Source organism: Limulus polyphemus, unplaced genomic scaffold (assembly GCF_000517525.1).
Source record: "Limulus polyphemus unplaced genomic scaffold, Limulus_polyphemus-2.1.2 Scaffold76, whole genome shotgun sequence".
NCBI classification, from domain to species: Eukaryota; Metazoa; Arthropoda; class Merostomata; order Xiphosura; family Limulidae; genus Limulus; species Limulus polyphemus.
The window spans coordinates 251025-271455 of NW_013665686.1; the positions used below are offsets into that span (position 1 = coordinate 251025).

General features: G+C 33.5%; 1 protein-coding gene across 3 annotated transcripts in view; it reads left to right on the plus strand.

The window, feature by feature from the left end:
• Positions 1-14192, plus strand: part of LOC106466907 (spectrin beta chain-like) — a 92444-nt gene extending 78252 nt beyond the window's left edge. Inside the window, exons 43-49 of one of the 3 annotated variants that reach the window (XM_013927217.2) lie at positions 840-893; positions 1762-1881; positions 3261-3369; positions 3555-3630; positions 4255-4358; positions 6770-6812; positions 12560-14192. In XM_013927217.2, coding sequence (XP_013782671.1) covers positions 840-893; positions 1762-1881; positions 3261-3369; positions 3555-3630; positions 4255-4358; positions 6770-6812; positions 12560-12718 — 665 coding nt within the window. In that variant the 3' untranslated portion in view covers positions 12719-14192. The remainder of the gene's footprint in view (positions 1-839; positions 894-1761; positions 1882-3260; positions 3370-3554; positions 3631-4254; positions 4359-6769; positions 6813-12559) is intronic. The other 2 variants (XM_013927233.2, XM_013927242.2) reach the window with 2 other exon arrangements.
• Positions 14193-20431: the final 6239 nt, after the last annotated feature.

Here is a 20431-nt window from a genome sequence, read left to right on the forward strand (position 1 = left end):
TGAAATGTTTTAGCATGCCTTTGATCAAATTATGCTTAAAAATGTAAGATTGTCAGTATTTTTTAAACATTTTTTTTCTTGTGCTTCTCATATAACAATCATTTTTGGACCTGTAAGGTATGATAGATTTAAATCCTGTGTAATACCCTATTCATTATTACTTTAAATTCTTACCCTGCAGCAAAAGTAACTTTAAGCAAAAGCACTGTATAATAGTGAATAAAAAGAGCTTTCATCTTGTATAATTAGTTTTTATGTCTTTAACTTAACTTTTTAATTGAGTAAAAGTGTAAATGCATACTTAAAGGAACACTGCATTCTTTTCTTGTATCTTATGAAGAAGACACAAAAATGTACATATTTTACATTTTGAATAAAATTGATTTTTTTTTCAGTAAAATAAGGTAACAGTGAAACTTGTTTTTGCTGGATACTTTATTTTTTTATATTTGTCATGTATGTATTTATGTCTTTTGTGCTGAAGTCAGCATTAACATAAGCTCAGCTTGGATTTCCAGATGGCTGTGTGCTAAACGTTTTTTTCTCTGGTGTGAGGTTCTGATAATATCGTATCGTAGGGTCTTTTCTTTGTATTTGTCACCTATCATTTAGGATTGGACTGTTCTCATCAACTTTTTTCTGGTTAACTTTCTGTTGGTATTGGGTTTCATACTACTAGTTAACAATGCTGTGACTCAGGTAAGCTCATCTAACAATTTTGTTTTTGGCTCTATTTTCTGCATGTTCTTTCTTGAAAATCTCTTGCATGACTCCCTTAAGTACTAACTATCCAAACATTATTTGTGTTAAGTAAACTGACAGTTCCCTGTACTACACAGCTGTGACAGAGGCACCTCCTCAGGTTATTACAGAGTCTCAATCTGCTCCAAGTAGTAAGTAATTCTTTATTTCTTGAGAAGTATAAGATAGTAATTTGTTTTATTTCTTATAGGTCTTTCTCATTACTAGAGAAACTTAAATGTAATTACATTAAATAACAAACTTGTACACTTGATAAAGTTTACCAATTAGATGCAGTAAATTAGCCATTAACATTCAGTGTTAAAAGTAAAGAAAATATACAATGTATAATAGAATATTAAAATTAAAGTGTGGGATAGAAGGGAAAGAAGAGTAGAATATTCTAAGAACAAAAAGTACTACAACAAATAAATAATAAAGTACTATGAGAAAATACTGTTGTCCTTTGAAAATTTCTATGAAACTAAAGACATTAGTACTTGTGCTTCATTACTAAGTAAGTGTGGCATGGTACAGTTGTCAATTAATCTAACTTAGTTTGCACACGTTTTGTCATAAACTTTGTGTAAAGAAATGTAACAAAATCCAGGAAATTAATTAATCATAAAGAATGTATTCTTTAATAAAAATCTTGCCAGTTTACTGCTCTAATTTTGTAATGATTGGATTTTTTCTCATGCATATCATGAGAACGTTTTTGTTCAAAAGTATATAATCTGATAGTTTTTAATGTATATTTTTCTAAGTTATAATGAAACTTTGTAGGAAATAGAAAACAGTGTCAACTTTCATATGAATAAATACTTAGTGTACAAAGTTAAAAATACTATGTTAAAAAATGAACAAATTATGTTTTTATCAGTATCTGTTTTGGTGACTTTTATGTTTTTCTGTCTGTTTTGGCTTCATCATATCTAAACCTTTTTTTTTATCCCTTTTACTTGAATGGTTACATTCATACACCCTGCATGCCACAATTAACAAGCATGATTTTTTAAGCACCATTTTCTGAGAAGGAAAAGAAAAAACGAAGGTCTCTCCCGAGATCTCCTTTTAGTAGCTGGAGAAGGAAGAAGGGTTCAGCAGTGAATGAAACTGATGCTGGTTATCCCAAAACAGGTAGTATCTTAGAAAGCACAAGAAAGCTGAAGTAATTAAGATGTAAATCTAGTGTTGTTTGGAAATCAGCTTTAGATACAGCAACATTAGAAAACTGAATTCACTAAAATCTAGATTGTTTTGTCCATTGTCCAGATTTAGTTTAACTAACTATCTTAAAAAGCAGGAGAAAAATTGAGCTTACTAAAATGTAGATCTGGTGTTGTCAGTCATTGATATTCAGGTAATATAGGAATCTTAGAAGGCAGGAGAAGAATTCATTTGACTGAAATATGATCCAGCTTTGTTGGTCATCCAGATTCAGTTACAAGTGTATTAGTAAGCAGGAGAAAAGTATATTAGAAGTAAGGAAATTTTAAAGTTATATAAAGATGAGAGCTGCTACAGTCATTAAAATGTATTTATGAATGTTTTAAGAATAGGAAAGAGTCAGAAAAAACATTTATTAATTTAATGTTTCAAGTAGAGATAGAGTATATCTAGTAAAAACACAGTTTACTGTATAATTTTAGTGCATTGGGATGTAGAGGTTGTCAGTTTTATTGTAACGTAAGCTGTTAGTGTGCATAACGAGTGACATAGGTTTTAATTATTATTATTATTGAATGATTGGTATATTTATCAGTTATACACCATGATATTAATTATTGTTTTTTTTTTTAAATGAAGACGTGTTTCAAACTGTAATTTAATATTATGCTAGATATTATTAGACTGCAAGTGTATAGTGCTAAGCAAGTTAGTTTGTTGTAGAGCTATTGAGAAAAGTGTAAAGTTAGCTAGTTGCTGTTTGTTGGGCTAAGACTATACAAATTAAACAATGTAGTTGGTATTGGTTTCTAAATTATAACCAGTACAATAGACATTGGAGAAAATACTGTTGTGTGTGTGTGTATTTTGTATAAACATCTGATGGAGACTTGAGCATTGAGAAAGCTAGTAATAAATACAGTGTAGGGCAGTGGCTACTGAAGAATGATTGGTTTGGGTATCTGATACATGGCACATTAAAGTATGTACGATGTAGATTACTATGACAAAGTTGGTTACAATTGTAACAGGAAAATAAAAACAATTCACATTGAGTTCTTACTAAAAGATTTTCAGTTAGTCATGATAGTAATGATCCCATAAGGAACCTTACAGTAGGTCTAAGTGACATTCATATAAAAGGTGTTATTAATTCTATTAATCAGTATATTTTCATAAAAAAATCAAGATTTTAATTTGGGGAAATCAGTTAATATACTCCATATTGAAACTTCTGCTTTTTAAAGACGTTTCTGTATTTGAAAGTTTGTGTTTTATTCTTTAAGTTGTAGTAGGGAAAACATAAATATCTGTAAATATAGATCACTTACCAGAACCGTCTGTTTCAGAACATGCAAGTCCTTCATCCAGTCCTACCAAGGAGGAGGACATACAATTTGCTGGAATGCTTGTTAGAAAACATGAATGGGAATCAACCACAAAAAAAGCCTCAAATAGGTTAGTTACAATATTTTTATGATCTTAGCTGTCTAGAAGAGTTGCTCATACTGAGGTATTGTTGTTTTTTTTCCAGCTTGAATTCTCATTATTTTTTAAAATAATCCTCGGAATTATTATTTATATTTTGACAGGTCTTAGAACAAAATTTAAATCCTCTGAATTATTAATTTTATTTTGACCAGATCTTGGGACAAACTTTACTTGGTGCTTCAAGGAAAGACACTGCTTGCGTATAAAGACCAAAAACACTTCAAAATGGTTAGTTATCTGGATTAAAATATTCTGTTATAGCAAGATATCATAGGTTATAATTTCTGATGTATGGTATTGGCAAGTCATGTTATTCAAGTCTGCTGTTTTTGTGTTTTCTGGGAAAAAGCAAAATTCTGATAGAAGTGCTTTCCTAATATGCTTTAGTCAAACAAGATGTAGTAGCATAAAGAATGTACCATATGTTATCCTGTTCATTCATGTGTATGTACTGGCTTAGACCTGGAATATATTGTTTAGGCTAACATCATTGTAAATTTATCAGCGAATAGGAACAACAGGCCTGAACATAACACAGAAGAAATGCTTATGTCAGTAACATACCATTTCTTTGCCAATATATATTTGTTAGCTTTTTCTATAAAGACTAATTAAAATGTGTAAAATTTCAATCCAATAGTCTTGATATATTTATGTAAAAGAAGTACAAATTCATATACATTGTTAGTTTTTTTTTGTAGGCTTCATTGTTTGTTTATATTTTAATAGTCTATAGTTAGTTTAAGTTCTTAAAATAGTTAACTTGTCTTTCATTTCTAATAGCATTAATATATCAATGTCAGGCATAGTTTGGGTGAACACTAGTGTTTTCTCTCTACTCATAATGAACAGGAACCAGAGAATTACTTCCATGGAGACCAACCCATTGATCTTACGGGAGGTGGAGCTGAAATTGCTGGTGATTATACGAAGAAGAAACATGTCTTTAGGCTGAAGTATGTAAAAAGAAAGAATAGTTGTTTCATTTTTTTTATAAAGTTATACAGTAGAATTGTACATCATACATAAATTATATACGTGAACCTTGTTTGATTGCTATTCATATTAGTAGCTTTTTCATAAAAACATTTGAATTTTCTTTCCATATACACCATTCACAAAAATCTTTTTATATGTCTGTCTATCGCACATGCATTACAGGCATACATACAGAATATATAACTAAATATGACATGCCAATACAACAAATTATTTTTACACATGCTATTGCTTATGCAACCAAGACTATTTTGTAACATGTATTTTTTATTATATCTATTGAATAATTAGTATAAGTGGTTTTTCTTGTAGAGAACTTGTTACAACATGCTTTTTGTTCAGCATCCACATTAACAAAAACAAAACAAAATGCATAACATTTTGACTACCACTAATTTTTTGGCATTTCTAACTAAAAATTCTAAAATCATACTTGTAAAATAAAGAATGTTCTTGCTTCTTTGTTTTTAAAATCTATTTGAAAAAGGAACTTGTTTAAAACGAAATATTTTTTGCATACATTACAAAATTTATGTCTTGCCATTGTGAAAAAAACAACAACAAAAATATGATGATGAAGCAAATCTAATATCAAACAATCACGATATAATTTTTTTTTCTTTCTCGGGGAGAAATGTTAACTCCATTTAAAATTAAGTAAAATTTTCTACCCAACTCAGTTCAAACTTTGATTACAGCATCAGATTTAAAAAATAAATAAATTACTTAATTTTCTTTCCTTCATCTTATTTGATAAAAGTGAATTTGCAGGGAGCAAACAATTTGATTTTCGTAAATTTGGATAGAGAGTGTACGAACATGGATATAATGTTAACTGTATTGCTTTCCAGAAATTAAGAGCTTTACTAGGTTTTTCTATAGATTTTTTTATTTTTTTATGTGCCAAAACAATTACTTTTTGGGACAATTTCTTAGGAATATTGGTGTATGAGTTAACACTGAATCTTTTAGTGTTTTCTATTTTTGTTTTGTATTGCTGATACCCAAAGGATATGAAACATTTTGTTTAACAGCACAAAAACCATTAACCCCCTTCATAACCAGGCAATTATTTTATTTCTAGAAATGAGGGTAAATTGGAAAATATGACAAAATATCAAAATGTTATATTTAATTCATTGTGGAAAATCCCTGTGGTCCCTAGGAATAGAACTAGTGGGCATATCAGGTATATCTCTATGGTAATGGGTTAAACTACCATTTTTCAATAAAAAATCACTATTAATACAACCTTGTTTGAAACCAGTCCTTGCTGAAAACAGTTTTTTTTTCATCATTAAACTGTATGCTTTCTGTTAGTATATCCTCCTTGCGTTTTCTTCCAAAAAATCCTCCTTGTGTTTTCTGCCAGTAAATCCTTCATGTACTCTCTTCCAAAAATCATCTTTCTGTTTTCTACCAATACATCATCCTTGTGTTTTTTGTCTGTAAATTCTCTTTGTGCTCTTCAGGTTTCTATGAAGTCTTTCCATTAGTTCATAAAGAATTGTTTTGGTCTTTGAATAATTTTAATATTTCATTCCCTCTAATCACAATGCATTAAAAATCATTCTGGAAATTATGCCTTAATTCATTCCATTAGTCAATTTTTGTGTGAAAACATCTAATCCATGAATATCTTAGAAGATTTTCTAAGTAATTAAATGTCTACCTTCACACCACATATATATATATAATTATCCAAAAATACATTTAGTAAGGATTTCACTCTTATGAAAGTAAAGATTTTGGTATTGATAATCTCATTCTAGTATAAAGTGACACTCCAGTAGTAAAATATTACAGATAACATAGCCATGTTCTTTAAAATTAAGCTACAAATAACTGAAAATAAAATTCAGCCATTAAACAGCATCAAAAGAACCAAAAACCCTCTTGAGCTGTAGTTGTAATCAGTTAATGATACTATATAAATGTGTGTGTGTATGTAGAACCTTGACTAGTATTCTGGAGTTCTCAAAAACGACAATAATAATGCACAAAATGTTTTCAAAACATGATTTTCATCTTCACCCAAGTTTTTATCGGATGCACATAGTAAAACTTTTGTTTACTTTATTCAGTTCTTGTATCCCACATGATAATTCCAGGTAAATCTGGTGAAACTTTGTGAATAAAAACTTGTGGGAATGATTTTTACCTGTTTTTTTTTTTTGCATGTACTCATATTTTAAAATAACTGGGAATATTCAACAATTTATAGTAAACGTAGTTTGAAGAGTGGAAGAAAGTTTCATTAATAATTTGAATAAAAAATTTGTTCTTGTTTGAAATATGAATGTTCTTTCTTTAATTTTGTAGCTAAACTCAACTATTCAAACTAACAATTTTCTATTTTTTTTTGTAGATTACCTGGTGGAGCAGAATACTTGTTCCAGGCTAAAGATGATGTATGTGCATCTAGATTTTTTTTTAGAACTTTGTATTCTATATGTTAAGAGTCATTCACTTTACAGGTCTTTCTCTTTATTTGACCAGGACTGTGGTGGAAAATTGAGATTATAGAACAGTAGTAGAAACTAAACTATCTCTATTTGACCACTATGGTGGAAAGTTGAGATTATAGGACAGTAGTAGAAACTAGACTCTCTCTATTTAACCAGGACTGTGGTGGAAAGTTGAGATTATAGGACAGTAGTAGAAACTAAACTATCTCTATTTAACCAGGACTGTGGTTGAAACTAGACTCTCTCTATTTGACCAGGACTGTGGTGGAATGGAATGTTGAGATTATAGAACAATAGTAGAAACTAGACCCTCTCTATTTGACCACTATGGTGGAAAGTTGAGATTATAGGACAATAGTAGAAACTAAACTATCTCTATTTGACCACTATGGTGGAAAGTTGAGATTATAGAACAATGGTAGAAACTAGACCCTCTCTATTTGACCAGGACTGTGGTGGAAAGTTGAGATTATAGGACAGTAGAAGAAACTAAACTCTTTCTATTTGACCACTATGGTGGAAAGTTGAGATTATAGGACAGTAGTAGAAACTAGACTCTCTCTATTTGACCAGGACTGTGGTTGAAACTAGACTCTCTCTATTTGACCAGGACTGTGGTGGAAAGTTGAGATTATAGGACAGTAGTAGAAACTAAACTCTTTCTATTTGACCAGGACTGTGGTTGAAACTAGACTCTCTCTATTTGACCAGGACTGTGGTGGAATGGAATGTTGAGATTATAGAACAATAGTAGAAACTAGACCCTCTCTATTTGACCAGGACTGTGGTGGGAAATTGAGATTATAGGACTGTAGTAGAAACTAAACTCTTTCTATTTGACCAGGACTGTAGTAGGAAGCTTTACTTTGTGTTATTAGCATAATTTGAACATATTATGTTCTGTTCATAAAGTATTTTGATTTTTGATGCGATTACTTACGTCCACTCACAGTTACAGCTATTCTTGACTTGACTGCCCTCTAGTGTGCTAATTTTTGATTGCCACTAGCCTTGAACTCCCACCTGCTGAGTTTAAGCATGCAAGTTAGCATGCGACACACCCTCCTATCGCAGTTGACTCCTTCTATGCTGTTGAACCCAATCTTTACTTCTCGAGTTGGCATAACAGTGTTAAGATCTAGTGCTTGATTTCAGACTTTTTTTTCTTTAGTGCATTTCGAAAATATTACTGATTCTTGCATTTCAAAGTATTGTTTACAATCCACTATCAAGTTGGATTTCTTTATTTGATTGTGAATTCTATTTCTCACTCAATCATGGGTAGTCAGTCAATGGGATTGAATTCACAACTTATTATTACGACTACACTGGCTACTGACAGTACCGGCATTCAACACCCTGTGACAATGCCTGCAGATGTGGTGTTATTAGTGGAGGAAGTGTCGTCCGTAGTCGGGAGATGGTTTCTTTCGTGTGGGTCAAGGGATCTCCCAATTTACAAGCAATTCTTCCATTACCTGAGGACTTCAATCAGGATGATGTGGACTTGGGCAGCTCCCCCCAAAATTCCTTTGCTGTGCAAGCACATTCTCAGCCTGTTGAAACACATAGACCTCAGTCACCATTTTTAGACTTGGTATCACAGGTATGTTGTGTTTTGTCTTTATCACCCTTGTCACTTGATCCCTCCCCTTTCTTATTAACTGTACCACCTTGTCCTGAGTTTTTGATTTTTGCCCTTTGCTTGATATTGGGGTCCATGCTGAATGTTATGCAAATCAATTATATGCAGGAGTCAGTATGTCGTGCCCCACACGTACTGCAGAGGGTCATTCACTTGCAAATCATTGTTCAGCAAATCCTTTCTCGATGGATAACAATTGGATTTTGGGGTTCAGAACCCAATACTTCAGTGTGTTTTTCTCTAACATAATTTTCTTGCTTCTATTTCTCCCTCACAACAGTCCTTCATTATCTGTCATCCATTCACCTCTTGTTTGAGGCTTTCTTTCATTCTCCCAAGGGTTTTCCTGCTCACCAACTTGTCCAGATTGTCTTTGTCTGCCCTTTCATCCACACACTTGATTCCTGTGTTGCTGGGATCTTTTGGGTCAGGATGCTTTGTTGACATGTGCATCTCCCCTTGACTTCCTTGGGAGATCTTTGATAAACCCCTTTTTTGAGATGTACGATATTCGATTGGCTTTCAGACACCATGGAGTTTCATGTTGAATCTGCTAGACACACTTCCCTAACTTCTTGTTGTTCCAACCTCCTCCTTCTCCAATTCCTGTTTCCAATCCTCTTCCTTCCTAGACCATGTCTACATGTCGTATCATTATTCACAGATGTCCTGTTACCCTGTATAACTTCAGCATTACAGGTGAATACCTTATTGATTTGGGTCCTGTGCGAACTAGGCTTGTTTGTTTCTCAGAAGTGTGGGAGACTTTTACCACTGACCTTTGGGTGATTTGAGTTTTGTCAGAAAAACTCCCTCCTTTTCGTCACACTTCCCATCTTATCTCCTGTGTCCTGAAGATCCTGTTTCCCACCGGCATCTCACAGAAATGTTCAAGTCTTTCTCATCAACAGTGCCATCAAACAGGTTTATCCTATGTTTCCAGAATTCTATTCCCAACATTTTAAAATCCACAAGAAGACCAGGATGGTGTCTTTTGATTGTTCTCTCCCATCTTCATCACATCCTTGACATGCCTCAGTTCACCATGAAACCTTCACATCAACCTTTTGGTATTCCTTGCTGTTTGTCAGGCAATGGTTTGTTTTCTGTCATTTCTGTGGCACATTTACAGATATGATTCATTCTGTCAACTTGATGGTTGTTCTTAGATCACAAGTCAAAGGGCACTCGATCCTGCACTCTAGATCTCCTCTTCTGTGCTCACACCCATCCAATTTGTTTGCTGGCTTGGCACATACTGGGTGCCCTCAACCTTGTCATGGATCATCTGTCCTATCCCAATAAGACCCTACCCACAGAGTGATCTCTTGATCCCCAGGTATTCTGATGGCTATGTTCTTAGTTGGATACTCCCCAACTTGGTGCACTTACTTCTCATTTGAATGCTAATTTTCCTCTCTTTTGGTCCACAGTTCCATACCCATTGGCTATGGATGCATTCAGTCAGGATTGGATGGACCTTTTGTTTGTGCATACACTAGCATCTGTCTTCTACCCTGAGTAATTTCTCTCATCAAATCCACTCGGGGTTTGGTTTTTCTTGTACCTTTTTTCACCATGGTCTCCATCCCTTCTCCAGGAACAACTTCCATTACCTCTCTCTTTACTGATCCCTCCTCCAACAACCCCACTCAGGGGTGCTTCAACTCTCTCTCCCCACACTCCATCTTCATACACAGCTTTTGTCCGGTCCCTTGTGATGGGTTCAGGACTATCACACGTGTGTAGTATCCCTGTTGTCTCACGCTGTCCATTCCTCATCCATGTTTATGTATCAATGTAGGTGGGTAGGTGGAGGATATTCCATTGTTAGTCTATCCAGTATGGATTCTCCTCTTCCTTTTCTTCCCTTCCTCGCATATCTGTTTTTACATAGTTGTTTTACAAGGTTCTGTCCTTTTCAACCACTGTTGGCTGTAGGGTGGCCCTGTCATCCCCCTTTTGATTTTCCCATTTTTTCCTTATGTTTTCCTCTGCAATTATTTCCCTTCCTTTTATGTCCCATATTTACTCCTGCTCTGATCTGAATTGTCTCCTGTGTCTGGTCCATGCTTTACAGTGTTATGGGTCATGTACAGCACCCTTCCGTGGCTCTTGCTCCCATTTGATTATACGTTTGAATCTGTCCATTTCTTGTGATATATCTTCTATTACCCCTACTGATTGAGTTTGTCAGGTTATCCATATTCCTCCCTTTTTCCTGAATCTAGCCAATTGTTCATTTATCATCCCTTCCAATGTCCTTGGCTGCTCATTTCTGTTGTTCTTTGGAGGGAATTATTCAGGCTGGCATGTGGACCACTCTCCACACCTTGTTGTTGTGCTACATACACCAGTTAGTGGTTTCCTGCTCAGCTGGATATCATCTTCTGTCTGTAGCCATTCTCCATATGTTGGTACAACTCTGAGTGGTTATTTTTGTTTCATTTGTTTTTCAGGGGTCTACTTAACATGTTATGAATTCCACTCTGTGGCGAGTGGTGCCTATCCAGGTATGCTGGTATCCAAAATCTGCACCATTAGATCTATAAAGTCTATCATGCTCAGTGTTGAGATGGGGCGTTCCCAAGACTGTTTGCAGGTTCTTCCTTGTGGTATATTGGATCATAAATATGTTTTTACTTGACCGTACACTCATGGACTAACATAAGTAAAGCAGAAAGAGATTGCTGTCCATCTCTAACGTTCCTTAAGATTGCCGCCTGTTTTTCAAAATGGGGTTTCATGGTCACCCGTTGATGTGTTCCTCCAGATTCTCCAACACGTTTATCCCCCCCTCTCCTTCCAGTAGAGTATGGGAATCCTTACCACTTCCTAGCTCCTAGTTGCTGGAGTGGTGGATCATGGAGGAATCTTCCTGAATATGCACAATTCCACTCAGTTGAGAGTAGGGTGGTGGCATTCTGCCTGTGTAAAAGGTATGACTGTTGTCATGCTGCAGGTCTGATTTTTGATTCCAAATACCACCAGTTTGGACTGGATTTTTCCATCTATTTTGCTGTTCTCCTTCCAGTTTGGATCCCTCCCTCCTACTGCTGCCAGGATGTTGGTTCCTGGGTGACTTGTTTTGGTTGGAACTGGACCAGCCAACACAAGTCCTTACATGTGAGTGGGCTGGGAACTACGTCCTACCACGGACTGGTTGTTACATCCCCAAAGCCACTTGGTTATGGACTGGAATTGTCTCTCCACATTGCATTTCCACCTTCCTGACATTGTCCATATGTACATTCCTGGGGTTTATTGTTCTAGGTTGTGTTGGATTTGCACACATGTTAGTTTAGGTTCTTGTTTCCCTTCTGGTTCCTACACCTGAGGTGAATGGTTGAGGACTCTCTTCCTGCTGGGGGCTGGTTGAGTTCCTCATGGTGCCACTGGTCTGGAATGGGGTTGACCTCCCAATTACAGAAGTTAATATTTTTCTACACTGAAAATATATTTCCAATAGATGCTTTCTCTCACACATACCCTCATCCCCCCACTTCTAGTGTTGTGTTTCGTGCCTAATCTTGAGGTAAAGATTGAGTTCAACTGTATAGAGCAAGACAGCTGTGATAGGAGGGTGTGCCATGTGCTTATTTGTGGATGGTTGTTGCATGCTAAGTTGTGTGCTTAATTGCAGCTGAACCAGGAGGTATGCCTGTGGAATGAGGTGGGAGTTCAAGGATAGTGGAGAGTGGAAATTTGCACATAGAGGACAGTCAAATTGAGAATAGCTCTAACTGTGAGTAGAGGGTAAGTATCTATAAGACATATAATTTCAGTGTAGGAAAATGTTAACTTTTGTGAGTCTAGACAAAATATTAAAATAACAGTAATATTTCAAAATAAATCTAAGTTTTTTGTTTTTTTTTATAATTTTTGTTTACCACATTATTTAATTTTTTTTCTACAAGTTGGACAGGTAACATTGTTTTACTTCCAATATATATGTTCTTCCTAGGTAATATTAATATAGAGCTGTCATATTATGTTATAAATTGAAAAATTGCTTTAATACATAATTGTTTTTTTTTTACTAAAGGAAGAGATGAGTAGCTGGGTCCAGAAGCTTCAGGTGGCTGCTGGAGAAGGAGAAAGCCCTGGTTGGCCTTCTCGTTCCCAGACTCTTCCTGCTAAATCTGAAGGAGAGAAAAAAGAAGAACATAAAAAGCGTGGATTTTTTACTCTGAAGAAAAAGTAACAGGCTCTTCCAGTTTCTGTGCATCTCTGTTCTTCTTTGCAGTTACTGTTTTGAATGCAGCCAGATGAAACAATTTGCATGAATAATGGCATTGCAGCTATTGCTAAGAAAACGTTTATATGTTGGTTAAAAAAAAGTATTTAGTTTTCTCAAGGAATTAGTGTTTAAATTTGGTTTTGTTTGTTCTCTTGTGCCATCTTAACATTTGTGGAACTTGTGCACATTTTTGCTAATAAAATAAAACATTAATTTCATTTACTTCTTAAAATGTTTATTGTATGCACAATGTAATAGTCTGGAAAAAGCTAACCTGTAGAAATCAAGAGATAACCTATTTGGTCTTGGCTCTGATAAAATAATATAAGAGTATCTATTTTCTCCTGGTCAGTTGGTTTAGATGCATGAGTTTGGTAACTGCTATTGAGTTGCTGAACAGTGTGCCATTTTTTTTTCACAGTCCTCTTATTATCAGATCCAACTTGCATGCAGTTGAGAAGAACAGTGTGTCTTTATCCAGGTTTTGGAACTCAGAACAGCCTTTAAAGTTAAATAATTGTAATAGTATGTAAAATAAAAATTTTATAGTTATCAGAAATTTAAAATCTAAAATATAATTTGTTGTGAGAGTTATATACGATTGATCTAATGATATTTTAGATTTATATCTTTATGTTAGAGAATTTTATTTAAATGCTGAGGTTTTTAAGTGCATAACTTCTGATCATTCCTTCCTTTTAAAATTTATCTTTAGCTATTGAACCTTTGAGCCATCCTAACTATGTATTATGCTTTGTGGATATAAAGTTGTCCATAAAGATGAGCTCTTTACTACCATTTTTTTAGGTTTTATTTTTTGTTCAACTTAAATCAGAAATATTTTTGATATTTTGTTTTGTGTCCAGATGTGAAATTAGAGAAATTAAAGCTGTTATACTGTTGGTGTGGTTTGTTTTAACAATGTGATGTTTAGTTCTAAAAGGGGCCTGCCAGTATTTAAAATATTGATTTTGATATTTTATCAATCTACAGCTCAGTTTAGTATAACAAAATTACAGAAATTAAATCTTTTTTTTTATCAAATTATTTAGAACATAATTTAGCTATTTTGTTATTTTCTTATTAAGTATTAAATATGTAAGTGGAACAGAAGCAGTTACCACATTATTTTAAAAGTTTTCAAAAGTACATGTAATATAAATATGCAATGTAAAATTTGTGAAAGGTAAAATAATGCTGTTAGTTTAAAATAGCATAATTTTATGTCTAAAATCGTAAATTGAAGAGATTTATTTTTTTTTCTTGTTAGAATATTTACAAGAGTTTACATACTGTTATTTACTTGATAGAATTGTATAACATGTTTCATTAGCAAGCTATATCTGGTCTGTAGCCTATGTTCTATTTTTCATGTCCTAACCTGTGTTCAGAGCAGCTTGCAGTTGAATGAAAAATAAAGTTCTTTTCTTGTTCAGAAGTATTTATTAAAACATTACTTTTGTAACATAACAGAGATTATGATATATGTATACATATATGATGGTGTTTTATTTGACAAGAAGTGGAGCATTTTATTTAGGTAGAGGGTTGAGTACATTACAATGAAATAACTTTGAAAATGTAAGTCAGCAAATCACATGACAATCACAGCCAATACAAAGTCTTAGTAGCACAGAATATATCACAGTTACATTTTGACATTGTTTGGTGTTTTAGGTAGTGTGATGCCACCAAAAGTTGATTGCTTTTGGGATGAGTATGCAACAGCCCTTTACAACACAAAATATTCATATATTCAGATGATAAAGATGTGTTCTGATTAGGGATTTAGAATTTCTAAGATATGGAAATCCCTTGTACTTATTGACATTATTAAATAGAGAGATGTAGATCAGCTTCGGGTCTCCATTTGATAAAGGGTATAGGTTCATCAGTATAAGGTTTTCATTCATGTCCCTCATTCAACCATCACATACCTCAAGTAGCTGGAAAATGAAATTAATATTAATGCTACTGTATTCAAAGCCATATTGATCTATTCCTGGAAACAGTGCCTGTGGAATTCTGTTTGATTTGTCTGTGGAAATGAACACTGAGAAACCGTTTCTTTACACTAGATTGTGTTATGATGCTGTATTTTTGTAAAACTTGCTTGTGAAGTGCTGTAGGTGTATTGCCTGATCAGTGACGTGTAACTAATGGTTTTTAGCACACATGCTCTCTGTAATGGTTTTTTTGGGTTTTATATAAAATGTCTCTAGTTTCCGTTAGTGGGAGTAAGAGAGGAGTGTTTTTTGAGAAGTATGGTTTAGTTTAGTATGAGTGGCCATTTCAGACAGAGATTTCTGTATTGAACTTGAAAGAGTTTTTGAACCTAGATATTAATCATAGGTTTTTATTATAAGTTATCATTAGCTTTTTGTTTATGACTCTAAAGAGTTGGAAAGCTTAAGAATCAGTCTTAACTTTTGTAACCTTTGTAAGCCTTATGCTTTTTGAAAACTGTTTTTGAAAATATTGACAAGTTTTGGTGCAGTAGCCATTGGAACAGTGGACTTTTTATAACCGTACATCTAGCATGATCTAGAATTGGAGAGTTCCTACTTGGATCTACCAAGAAAGAATGATTTTTTTTGCATTGTTCTTTTTTGTAAATTATTATATATAAGTTAATATTTGGTGTTTGTGTGTTGTTATAATTTTATAATATTTAATATATGTTTAAAACTATAAAATTGCAGAGTTGTCATTTATTGTTTTTATGTATTATACAGTATGGTAATATGGGAGTGTAACAATTGGGGGCTCATCAGTGATATGAAATAAGACGTCAGCTAGAGCTGGTTGTAAGAAATTGATAAAATCTTTAGAATTTATATAGTTGTGCAATATATATTATCTGTGTTTTGTATAAATTATCTAGAAAGTTTTAGTCTCGATCTGTTTAAAATATTATTGTCAAAACTCAAACTCAGTTTTAATTTGAAAATAATTTATAGTTTAGTTTGGTGTAAAATTTTGTGAATATATTTAAACCATAAGAAGTTAGTTTGAAATGGCTGAAAATTTCAGTGTTAAAGAGTTTTTGGAAGTAGAATTTATCGAAAGAGAAGAACTTTTACAATTGAGAAAAGATTAGTTGAAGGAATTATGTAAGGAACTTATCAGTATCTGTCAAGGCAAAAAAACACGAAATTTTAGAATTAGGCTTAGCTAACTTAGGTAAATATAAGAGATAATGATGAGGAAGTTGATATTATTTATAATAAGACAGTAGATGAGTCATAAACTGAAAATACTAACTCCGTATCATCAAATTTTGAAAATGTGCAAAATTAAAATCTGACTTTTTAATAAATTATAGAAATAAAAAAGCTTGAATTCAAAGCAGAAGAGCGTAGATTTAAGAGAAGCTGAAGATTGCAAATATGAACAAAAACAAAAAGCCAAAGATCACAAAGTTGAAGAATAACTAAGACTTGAGAGAGAAAAATATAGACATTAGATTAAAAGAGATCGAAGCTTAAAGTCAAAGAAGTCATCATAGATCTGGAGATCAAGCTGGAAGATATGTAAAAATGTTAGTAAGTACCTTCAATGAGAATGATGTTGATAGTTTCTTTTTGATTTTGAGAAAACATGTATACTTATTGAAGTTCCTAGAGATAAGTGGTCTATGTTATTGCTATCAAAATTAACAGGGAAAGCACTAGAGGTTTATTCAGCTTTAAGTTTTGAAGACTGTGCAAATTATGATGTTGTCAAAAAAGGAGATTTTAGAAACATATGAACAAATACCAGAAAAATGAAAGCAAAATTTTAGACAAAGTACTAAATTATCTACCTAGTCATATGTCGAATTTGCTAGATGCAAAGAAGTAAAGTTAGGAAAATGGCTTAGATCTAAATCTATACACAAAGACTATGAAAAATTTAGAACTCATTTTGATTGAAGAATTTCTGTACAAGGCATCTTTTAATGTCAAAGTGCATATTGAAGATAAAGTTGAGACTTTGTCAGAAGCTGCAAAATTGGCTGATGAGTTTGTTTTGATTCGCAAGTCAGTTTGGTAAAAAAATTCAAACTTCAAAAATTGTAAAAATTCTGATTTTACTGCTAACAAAGACAAAAAGAAAGAACAGATAAAATACAGAAAGTAAAGTTGAAAACTCAAACATTTGTTATTATTGTAAGAGACCTGGCCATTTCAAGTCAAATTGTCCAAAACTAGAATACAAGAAAAACCTCGAACAGTCTGAAAATAAGAGTAAACCTAAAGGAAGTAATTTCTACAAGCCAGTTAGCTCTAATGGATCCAAGTGTATGCCAGTTTTGGAACCTGAACCTTTGGGTTTTTATCATTTTATGGATAAAGGGATTGTTTCATCTGTTAATGCTAGTCATTCTGTTGTTTATGTCTTTAGCACATGACTTACCCCTAGCTGGACATCTTGGAGTTAGAAAAACTAAGTTAAGACTCATGCAGCATTTCTATTGGCCTGGACTAGGGAAAGATGTAGCTGAATTTTGTAAAACATGTAAAACTTGTCAAATAGTTGGAAAACCTGATAATATAGTTTGCAAAGCACCTTTGAAACCTATTACTTCTGTCAAAGAACCATTCTCTAGAGTTATTGTGGATGTTGTAGGGCCCCTTTCTGGGACAAAAGAGAGGAAATAAATTTTTGTTGACAATCTTGGATCAGGCAACTAGGTACCCCAAAACTATTGCTATTAAAGAAATTTCTGCTACAACTGTAGCTGAAAGATTGATTAATTTTGTTCTCACATTTTGGTTTACCTAGACAAATTCAAAGTGATCAAGGTAATAATTTTGTCACAGGTTTTCCGGGAAATCATGACAAAATTAAGCATCAAGACATCTAGATCTATAAGTTCTGTCCGTCAGATTCAGGGTGCATTTGAACGTTATCATCAAATTTTCAAAAACATGTTCAGGACTTTTTGTTTGGAACACAAAGAAGATTGGGACTTAGGGACACCTTTAGTTTTGTTTGCCACAAGGGAAGTTCGTATTGAGTTAGTTGGAATCTCTAGTTTTGACATGATCTTTTCTCATAATGTGAGAGGACCTTTGTTGTTGCTCATAGACAGCTAGTTGGAAAATGAGGGAGACCATTCTAATATCCTGGATTATATTTCGGATTTTAAGGAAAGGTTGAATGCAGCAGTGAACACAGCTCACAAAAAATTTATTAGTTAGTAAAAAACAAACAAACTTGGTGTGATCATAAAAGTCAGGCTACATCTTTTGAAATTGGAAGTAAAGTCTTGGCATTGCTACCCGTTCCAGGTAGTCCCTTGAAGACTAGATTTTCAGGACCTTATAAAGTTGTTGAAAAATTGAATGATTTGGATTTCATTATTGAAACTCCTGATCATAGAAAAAACAAGCGAGTATGTCACATCAACATGTTGAAGCCATATTTTGAGTGTGAGCCACCAAAACTTGTTAGTGTGGCAGCAGTCGTGGCTGAAAATACATCTGAAGTTGAAACGGACTATCAGAATTTGGATTTTAGACTGCAGAATTTTAAGGCACTCTCAAGTATCAAATCAGAGATGCAGGGATTGAATGAAGAACAAGATAAGTTGTCACAGTTGTTAACTGAATTTCAAGATGTGTTTTCTGACATTCCAAGTAGAACCAACTGGAAAATTTAATGTTTGAAAAAGGAAGTTGATGAAATGTTGAATTTAGGCCTTATTGAACCGAGTACTAGTCAGTATAGTTCCCCTATTATAATGGTTCCAAAACCTGATAAAACTACGGGAGTTTGCATTGATTTCAGAAAAGTGAATGTGGTGACCAAGGCAGATTCGTACCCTATATCTCGAATTGATGATTTGATTGACAAAGTTAGTAATGCAAAGTTCTTGACACAATTTGATCTTCGAAAAGGATATCAGTGTCCATTATCTGAGCAAGCAAAACCATTAACTGCTTTTTGGATTTTATCAGTATTTAGTCACGCCTTTTAGACATAGAAATGCACCGGCAATTTTTTTTTAATTAATTAATTCTGTCACTGAAAATATGTCAAACTGTTCGACTTATATAGCTGATACATACCTATATGATGATTCATGGGAACAACATTTGGAAAATATTCGTGAATTTTTGACTAGGTTGAGAAGAGCAGGTTTGACCGGTAACTTACCTAAATGTGAATATGGCCAAACACAAGTTACCTATTTAAAATTTCCCCCAACCAAGGACTAAACGTGAAATTAAGAGATTTCTTGATATGACTGTATTTTACCAAACCCACTATTTTTGTGATGAAAAGAAAATTATGCTTATACAGTTATAGCACAGCTGCTTATGGTGTTTAACTAATTGTACATAGTCTACATTCTTCTGATGAAGCATTAGGATTTTGGGCTTGAAATCGTCACATGCAATGGCTTCTGTTGACACTTAGTAATTGGAAGTCCGAAGCCATATTACTACTATCAGATTTTGTTTGCTGGATTCTTTACAGTAGGTATCTTTGACTTGTTGGCGATAAATTTTAGTAATAAACAAACAGCAACACAGTCAGTTTGTTTTAAAATAATATATTAAAACAAGTCAAACATACAGAAAAATGTTCATTACACTGTTTGTTGTCACAGTTGTATTCAGGGCATTATATGATTGTCTCTTTTTAGTGAAAGTCCACACAGTCTGGTTCAATTACTTTAGAACACAAATGACAAGAGGAATTATTCTTCTCAGCTCCGTTGTTACAATACACTCTGTGATAATTTCACTATAAATATCGCCTCTATATGCTATTTATTGCTAAGTTCAGAATCGTGTAGTATAGATCTAAATAATAATCTTTCGACGCATATTTATACCCCGAAGAATTCTAGAAAATTCCACGCAATACTAGCTACTCTGATGCAATAATACTCAATTAAACCAACGAGAAAAATTTAGAAAGTTCTAGTAACATGACGTAACAATATAACAATTGCGAACTCATAACAACTGAATGTAAACATATAAACAATTACGTAAACAAACTTGCCATAAATGCTCGCTTTTAGAAATATCTAAATATGACACCCACACTGTATAAATTATCCAAATAATAAGGCTTGCATCGAACAATGGAGGAAGAGGTCCGAATAGAATCTGACCTCTGGTCGTGCACAATGACCGAATACCTATCCAGACACAGCAACATTAAACTTAAACTGAAACAGTCGTGTATATCTAACAGCTTCAATGGTTATGAACGCAAGGAAGCTTTGTCATGTCACAGAAATAAACTATAAAGCAATTGTTGGTTTGAGATTTAAGCATTTTCGTAGGTTTTTATTTTCGTACAAGGAAGGAGCTGAGAATTGTACTAATCTTAAACTCATTTGAAAATTACCCGCTACAAGTAAGAGTCTGGCTCACTAGACTACACAGTATGCGATATATGAGCTAATTTCTGACACTTCTTATTGAATAGAATGAAGTGCCTATTCGAAAGTGATGTACAAATGTTTTTGCAAAAGAAATGATTTGGCACACGACAACCAAGGTACAATACTATGTAGCTTTGCTGCTTTAGTAGCTAATATAGCCTTTGACATGCAATTAGAATAGTTACCTTGTGTTGTGCTAGGCATGTGTCTGATGTTTTAAATTACAAAGTTTGTGCTTAATTCATCTATCTATATATATATATATATATATATATATATATATATAC